At 42.9% G+C, this 9,114-nt stretch overlaps 1 protein-coding gene across 2 annotated transcripts in view; it reads right to left on the minus strand.

Moving 5' to 3' along the window:
- The window catches only part of KLHL32 (kelch like family member 32), a 66,144-nt gene that overhangs the window by 7,299 nt on the left and 49,731 nt on the right, over positions 1-9,114 (minus strand). For both annotated transcript variants that reach the window (XM_081905085.1, XM_081905084.1), the window contains 2 exons: positions 8,832-9,114; positions 939-997 (listed from right to left, as the gene is read on the minus strand). The exon at positions 8,832-9,114 is cut by the window's right edge and continues 444 nt beyond it. In XM_081905085.1, coding sequence (XP_081761211.1) covers positions 939-997; positions 8,832-9,114 — 342 coding nt within the window. The remainder of the gene's footprint in view (positions 1-938; positions 998-8,831) is intronic.

The raw sequence follows: 9,114 nt of genomic DNA on the forward strand, positions 1-9,114 counted from the left end.
TTGGACTGTGGTTTTTGTGTTTTAAGAATTACAGCCTTCCTAAAATGCGTTTGGGGCAGTTGAGATGGACAAATAGTGTGATCTGGCTTATAATGCAGATTCCTATGACAGACAATACACTGACTTTTAAAACTTCTGCTTGGATGGGTTGTTTCTTAAGTATGCTTACTTATTTATAGGTATCTCAAGTGCCACCACATATGCATAGTTCATAATGTTAAGAGCTGCCTTTCTAGATCAGATCCAAGGCCCATCAAGTAACCTGCAAGATACCTCTGAAAGCATGAAGCTGACAACTATTTACGTTACTTGTTCCTAGCATCTGACATTCCACTAGAACCTGCCTCAGTGGTTGACATGGCTCACTTAAATAATCCAAGGTTCAACTTCAGGCTTCTCAGCTGGGAAATCCCAATGAGCTGGCCAGGGAAAGATGCTAATACCAGCAGGAGTCTTTACATTTCCAACTATTAGCTTATAGATACTAAGGTCATGATATTTGCCTCACAATAAGGATGCCGCACTAACCGATGGAAGGATCATAGGGATCAAGGATACCCATCTCTGATCAGTGCTAAGGCAGACTGGAATACAGGTTTTGCATAAACTTCCTGCATCTTCCTTCACCATGAGCTTCAGCACTCAAGTAACATACATTGCAGGGACCGAGATGGCTGGATGGTGGATATTAAGACACATATGGGTCACCTATTTCCAGACTGTCCTGGTGAGCTGCTTTCTTGCATACTAAAGAGCAAGGGAAAACAGGGCTCTCTTAAGGCCTGCCAGGATCTGCCAATGCGCAGGAGCTGCGCTTTTATATCCTCATCTAAGCTATTGTTGTTTGGAATGAGATGCTTTACTCATTTGATAGTGCATTTACTCACATACTTTGCATTCTTTGTGTTTAAATAAATACTTGTAATATATAAACTTACTTGTGAAGGATCATACACCATTAGCCTGTTCTGATATTGTGCAGTATTTGTTACTCCTCCTGTAACAGATGTTTACAGTGTTACACGAACATTAAACACAGTTGGGAGTGCATTAAAGCAAATTATCTACCATTAGGAAGCATACTGCAATTTTTTCCATGCTACATGCAAAAAGGAATTTGTCAAGTTTCACTTTCCAACATCCTTATTTCTCCAGTGGCAAGTTAACAATATGCCCATGTTGGTTCATGTGCCACAAACCACAACTAGGCAAAATAAGTCGCACCCTTTGAATACTGAAGGGTACCTGAAGGTCACCATTCTGTTTCTTTTGCTAAGAGAGGTCCTCTGAACAAACACAGTTAAAGTAAGGATAGCAGTAATATGTTGCATGATGACACAAATATATGCAAGACATCTGGAAGAATAGGGCTGTCCTAAGATTAAATTCAAGGTATATTATATTAGGGTGGGGCGACCCTGTACAGTACCATAACCTTGGAGAAGTGCCAGGATAAAAATACATCTAATCATAATATATGCTAAAAACAATGTCATCTGTAGCCACCTATCCTGCTGACTGAACTTCTGTGATGTTGCAGAATGCTAGTGAACATTAGAGGGAGAAATTGCACAATGTCTGCTGGTATAAGGTAATTTCTCATTGTCTCCATGTAAATTAATTTTAGGAAGGGCACAGCTTTTTCTCCATCCCCACTGTCTGTCACAAACATGTACTGAGGCAAATCAGGTGTAGCCTATTTGGTACACTTGCGTGTCACCATTTGCAGGCCCATGCGCATTGTGTCTCGAGAGCTAGGAAGAGGTAGTAACTTATGAACAACAAAAGAACATGACAAGATCTTGGAATTTAACTGGCCACTACAGATGACAGAAGGCTTTGGCATAGCCACTGGGTATGTATCCTGAATCATTCAGCCCAACTACTAGATTATTATTCACAAGGGTCGGTCCTAGGTTAAGGGTGACCCCTCCAAGGCCACCAGATGGAAGTCCTAATGGCCTATCTGCTTCCGTCTGGACCTTTGGCCAAAATCTTCAACCCAGACCCCTTTACCAGGGTATCCTGAGATTTTGACATAGCCAAAGGGAGGGTTCCTCTTATCCTTCAGGTTAGACTGAGGATCCAACCCAATGCCTTTTTCCCCCCTCCACCAAAGTTGTGGCAGTTGCTTTGAGGAAGTCAAAAACCCAAAGGGGCCCAATTTGTCTACAGGCAAATTTCTCCCTGGCCCCGAATATGGTGACTGATTGAACTCCACAACAAGGTTGTGCCTACATACGCAGAGCCAAACTTACAGGGAGGAATGGATTGCCAACTGTGCTCTGGCTCTAAGTGCAGCCAGCTTAAATTCAGTGGCGGCGGACCAGAGTGAATACTACGTTCAGCTGGTCCGCTGCTGAAGACCTACCCTCTCCCACCACAAAAGCCATGATTGGCCCATTTGAAGCTAAGATTTTGGCAGCATACCCCTCGCGCCCTCACCAGCTCCTGCAGCTGCCGCTTCCCTAAGGAGGTAAATAGTCTGTTCCTGTGGATCCCATTACTTGAAAAACTACACTTAAATTGCAAAGTTGGAATTTCAAGTAACAGCTATGAGGATGAAAGAGTGAAATGAAAGTGTGCTGAAAGGGAGGGACGAGGAGTGTGAATTAAAAGTTGGGAAAGGAGGAGCTTTGTACTTTTTACAGAAATGCAAGGAAATCTAGAAATCTGCTTCATGGCAACCTCAAAGCTCAATCAGATCAGAATGATTAGATGAGAAATTGTGATCGCATTTCTTTACTCTCTTTTTTTAAGGTAAGTAGAGGGGTGACCAGTAGTGGGACCATAGCACACAGGAAGTGGTGTGGGAAGGGGGACACGACTCTTTCTGCCTGTGTCACTGTTCCCAGTAAGACTATTTGTGCTGTTCATTCCAGGAGTGAAGAGGCCTTTTTATGCATGATGGGTTGGGTTGGGTTATGGGGCCGGAGAGACAGGAAAGAGTGTGGAAACAGAGAAGCAGAAGGGCGGGCAGGCTGACAGAAAGGTACAAGGTATTTTCATTTCAAAATGATGGGTAACTAAAATCTAGCTCCTCTCTCAACCCAGCCGATGATCTGTACTAAAATACCTGCTATATAAGCCTGTCCACAGCACAAGAATCATGCAAATTCAAAGGATACTTTCGCCATAGGCATTTGTCCGGCTGGGTCTTAACATTGGCGTGGAAGCATAAAACGTGCATTCATTTCTTGGTACTGGGGATGTTTCCCCTCCGCATGTTTAATTTTTCTCACGTGCACACACATACCTACACCTTAAAGCCATTACGTTCCCTTTGCCTTCTTTCTGCACCCCCCCCCTTTTAAAAAAAGATTCATTTGCCAAAATGAGATGCTATGGATTTACATACAGATTTGACGACAGAAAAATAGACCTGGAATTAATAGCACAGCCTCTATATGTTTTAATCCTCCCTTCCCCCCTCAGATCAAATACCCTTGCCTCCAGCAGAATTCCTGGCTTTGAAAGTCATCAAGCTGATTTGACTGCTCTTAGGTTAGGCTGCCTCATGCTGTTCCACTGCCCCCCTGCAATCACCGCATTTGCAGGAAGATTCTCTGCCAACAAGTATATTTTATAGATTGGCAGTTTTGCTCTCTCTCCTCTCCCCCATCTCCCCTTAACCGCCACCTTCTCCCCAGGGGAGGAATATGCATCTTAACAGCTTTCTATAGATTCATCTGCCATTAACTATGCCATTTCTTATCAGCATCAATTTTCAAAAAACCAAGTTTATCCTAACTTTGAAGTGCTACAGTGGAAAAGTTTCAGGGCTGTTGTTCTTTTTTTATATAGATATAAAAAGCAACCTACCAAAATTTAAATTTAACAAGCCCATAATGCCCCCCACAAACGACCATTTTAAGAATACTCTAGGCAATGGAGGAGGAATAGGTATAAAATGTCTTTTGAAAAAAATAGCAGAAAAATAAAAGTTTAAATGGTACCAGAAAAAGTGATGTTTTTCCATCATAAAATGGGACAATCAAAAGGCAATTGCTTTTACTTCCCTGTGCTGCTTTCCAAAAGGAGAATGATAATATCAGTGGAGATGATATCCGGGTGCGTTTAAAAATAAAGTCTATAATAAAGTCTTTTAGAAGTCAAGCAACCTGTAAATAGCTCATAGGATTTCAAATGCAGGAGGAGAAAAATGTATCAGTAAGCGATTGTAATTTTTTTGGCTCGCTGATTGCTGGCTGAATTTATATACAACTACTGGGATAAATAATGCACCGCATGAGAACAACTTTGCTGTGTTGGATTAGTGATCTATTCAGACCAGAATCCTGTCTCTGATGCCATGAAATATGTTTACAGAGTATACCATTCCCCAGCATCCATTACTAGCCTCTGCAAGTAGTACAGTATCCTGCTTCAGTCGTTTGTGTTCCTTTGTTTCTGAATGCCATTGAACTTTCACCACCACTATAACCTCCTCTTGGCAACCATACTATGTGTGGATGGGTCATTTCCCTACCAATTTTTGAACCGGCCATCAGCCGAATTTCAGGGTGTGTGCCTTTTCATTTATTTGTTGTGGAAGTATTAGGAACAGTTGCTTAATTTCATGTGGAAAATCTTTCAGACCTGCTTTTTCAAAGCTCATCAAACTGCACCATAGCACTAAAAAATGTATGATTTGTCGTGCTATACTTGGACTAGAACAGCAGTGGGGAATCTTTTTTTTCCTCTAAAGTAACAAAATAACTTTCTATATGTAAATTGCTCCAAAAAGTACCGCATTTTTTTCAAAATGTTTGTTTTCTTTGAGAAAAAACTAAGGGAAGGGGACAGATATCCCCCTTCCCCTGTCTTCAAAATTTCCATAAACCTCCTGTCTCTAATCAGAATTTCGCCCCTGTTCTTCAGTTGGTAGTTGGAGTGCTTAATCCTGTTCTGCTGTAAGCTATTTGCACAGCAAGGCAAAATGGAACCCAGCCCTCCTGCTGGATGTGGTTTGTGGGACAAGTCCTTGTAGCCCAAATTGGACCCCCTGGTGGACCATAATTAGCCCATGGGCTAGAGATTCTCCACCCCTGTACTAGCACTATATAGCATGATATCTGATGGACTGAAGGCATGACAAGAGGGAGGGCAGCTTTTTACAAGAGAAAATAAGGGTGTAAATTAAGTGCTTTGCTAGGTCAGAGCCAGTTTCAATCTAGGCTCACATTCTGTCTGCAACGGTGGCCAAAATTATACTGTGGAAGCTTGTAGGAATATCCGTGCTCTGGTGTTTGCATCCAGCAGTCAGAAATGCATTGACTGTAATAATGGACAATCCGTTTCTGAATGTGGTGCACTGGTTAGAACAGGGTTTCCCAAACTCCAGCTGTTTTTGAACTACAACTCCCATCTAGCTAGCAGGATCATTGGTCAGGGATGATGGGAGTTGTAGTCCAAAAACAGTTGGGGATCCAAGTTTGGGAAACCCTGGGTTAGAGTCTTGAACTAGGACTGCAAGACCAGAGTTCAAATCTCCCCTTAGCAACTAACCTTGGGCTAGTTGCTGCCTCTGCCCAGCCTTCCTCACAGGACTGTTCTAAGGACAAAATGGGGAGAGAAGTGCACCACATTTAGCTTTTAATAAGAACAATGGAATATCAATGTAATAATCAACTAAAAAAATTTACAATAGCTTGAGATGAAAGATATGATTCATGAAAGCCTTTCCTATGCAATTTCATGAAATGGGAAAGGAGACAGACTGAGGAAGAGGGGATAGATGTGTTACTAGTCACCAGTGATGCCACAACTTTCGAAATCCCCAAGATCCCCGCTTTGGTTGTCAAAAGAAGCGTTTTCCCCCATTGCAGTGTGAGTGCTGGGAAAATGTGGTCTCCTTGGATGGAAAAGCAAAAACATTCCTTGAGGGAAGAAGTCAGGATCCTGAGTAATAAGCAAATATCTGCTGTTTCTTTCAAACATATAAGCAGTGGTGGCTGGTACCCATTGGGACAGGTGGGGAGAAAGGCAGGAATGGTGTGGTAGCCATTGAGCAGTGGTACCCATTGGGACAGGTGGGGAGAACAGGTAAAAGGTAAAGGTACCCCTGCCCATACGGGCCAGTCGTGTCCGACTCTAGGGTTGCGTGCTCATCTCGCTCTAGAGGCCATGAGCCAGCGCCGTCCGAAGACACGTCCGGGTCACGTGGCCAGCGTGATGAAACTGCAGCTGGCGAGCCAGCACCAGCGCAGCACATGGAAATGCCGTTTACCTTCCCGCTATAAAGTGGTCCCTATTTATCTACTTGCACTTAAGAGTGCTTTTGAACTGCTAGGTGGGCAGGAGCTGGGACTGAACGACGGGAGCTCACCCCGCCGCGGGGATTCGAACCGCCGACCATACGATCGGCAAGTCCTAGGCACTGAGGTTTTACCCACAGCACCACCCGCATCCCTCTAGGGGAGAACAGGAGGTGGAGCCAAAGCCAATGGCAGGTGGAAGCCACTGATTCCAGCTTTGTCCCCATCCTTCCTACTGAATTCCCTAAGTGCAACACAGAGGAGGAAGCTGACGGGGATCATATATTGTGCCTGTTGTATTAATGCATAATGCAAGTGGGGGGGGGAGGGATGTGTGCTCTCATACTCCCAATTGGCAAATGTCTTTTAAAACATGGAAACCTTGACCTAATATGAGGAACAGAATTAGCATTCTCGCCCTGTCCATTAGCAAGGTAGTGAAAAGGAATGTCAAGTATTTTCCCGCATGCCGGTCGACAGGAGGGGGCCCTTTTACGGCATGCTCAACTAGCTCCCTTGGAGCATTTGTCTAACCACTTGTGAAAGGGGTTGCAGGACCAGACAGACCCTTGGAATAGCTGCACTTTTAGCAATGCTTTCCCCTGTCATCTCATGTATCTCATACTGTAAGCCATTATTATGAAATGTAAACCTTCAGCGTTTTGTTTAAACGTAACAAAGACTAAAGAAAACACGACATTTTGATTAGAAAGACCTTGAACCCAGAATTTTGAGAGAGAATAATGTATTGGGGGTTCTTTTGGGGTTAAGTAGATCCTGCCACAGCCAGGTGTATACAGTGGTACCTTGGGTTAAGAGCTTAATTCGTTCTACAGGTCCGTTCTTAACTTGAAACTGTTCTTAACCTGAGGTACCACTTTAACTAATGGGGCCTCCTGCTGCCGCCGCGCCGCCGCAGCACGATTTCTGTTCTCATCCTGAAGCAAAGTTCTTAACCCAAGGTATTATTTCTGGGTTAGTGGAGTCTGTAACCTGAAGTGTCTGTAACCTGAAGCGTCTGTAACCCGAGGTACCACTGTATATGGCACTGACATATGTCTTTCAGCTACACTGACTATAAATTCCCATATAGTTATACACCAAAATTTGTTTTGGATAACACAGTGCTGGTTAAACAACAAAGAGCTTGTGCTGTTTGCATATCAGCAGTTCAGGGTGACTACTGATGCTGCAGAAGCTTCAGGAGACTTGGGAAATTCTTCAATTTAATTATCCTAGAATGAGCTAGCTTGACATACTTGGATTTAAGCCAATTTAGTCCCATCAACTTCATCTACAAAGAATTTTCTCTCACACTCTGACACATATGCACACACCCCTTCCTGCCCACCCAACCTCATGCGGAATCTTAGCTTGTTTACAGATTAGGAGAGAGGTAAAGAATTGGAGCTTGCGGCCTTTATAAAGTTTGCCAAAGTGTAAAGACAGCAGTGAGAGGAGGAGAAATTGAATGTCCTGCAAAATATACCGGTTAGACTTAGAGCATTTTCTTCTTCCTTTCAGGTGCTGCAATATGAACTATAACATCATTCTAAACCCTGAAAGAAGAAAAATGGTCTAGCCCTACCTAACCAATATATTTCCTCATTCAGAAAAAGATCATTAAACACGAAACCATAATGGTTCTGGTGCATTTCAAGGCCATTTTGCTTGAAAACTGAAAGCATGAAAAGTATGCATCTCTTTGTGAGCAAGCCAGATCAAACACTTTTCAGAAACTGCAAAATTTAGCATTCTATAAAACCTCAAAATTACCAGTCAACAGGTGCAGAACATAACTACAGAATGCATTTCTAACATATCCCTGTTATTACTGTGCAATACAAAGGGAGGGGAGAACACCCATAAAAAGCCTTAGACTCCATTTCCCTAGCAGCATCTTCAGAAACTAAGGGGGGCTGAAAAATCCCCCAAGAGAAAGACACACCAAAAGTATCGCCCCAACTCTAAAACCGACCAACTTTATGGATATGAGTGTTATTTCAATATTCCTTTTCTGTACAATACTTAGAAATATGTATAAAACATTCTCACTTTTGGAAACAAGACTCCCATTCCTAAGTTCACTATCTTTCTTCCCCAATACAACTATGTGTTTAGTTCACTTTTGTTGTTATCTATTTTCTTATACTTCAATTTATTCTAAACCATGGCTTTCCTCAGTGCCATCATTCTTCTGCTGAGCTGTAGAAAAAATGTGTGCACAGTAATCATATTTACATCAAGTATACAAACATTTTCTCCCTACCCCAAAAGTCCCAGTATGAAGCTTTTTTAATTTCAATTTTAACTGTTCTTTTTCAAAACAAAACGCTGCACCTTGATTATATCCCCCTTCCTTTAGCTGCCCTTTCCTTCGTATTTACTACTTGTGGTTCTTAATCACTATACCAACTCTCCCACCCCGGTCTGCGTCCTAACTTGGTTTCTTAAACTTTGGCCTTTGGTGAATGAAAGCTAGACCCGTCTTCTCCAAGACAAGTTTCCTAAAACCCACTCTCCACTGACAGTGTTTTGTCATCGCACAAATGGCTCAAATGAAACATTTTCTACCTGATATCCAAAGGAGACCATCCACAACATATCCCGCATGACAGGAAAGGGATCTGTCAAAGGACTGAACAAAAGTCCATTTGTTCTTCTTAGGACAGTAGCGCTCCACCGTAGGCAACACTTGACGCAGCTCATTTCTACCTCCGACTGCATAGAGGTATTCGTCCACAGCTCCCAACACAAAATGTTCCCGGCAGTTCTTCATTGGACCTATTTCAGCCCAAGAATTGTTTCGAGGGTTGTATCTACAAGCAGTCCGTACTGCACAAGTGCGGCCGGTGGC

This window comes from Podarcis melisellensis (assembly GCF_964234715.1).
Source record: "Podarcis melisellensis genome assembly, chromosome: 3".
NCBI lineage: Eukaryota > Metazoa > Chordata > Lepidosauria > Squamata > Lacertidae > Podarcis > Podarcis melisellensis.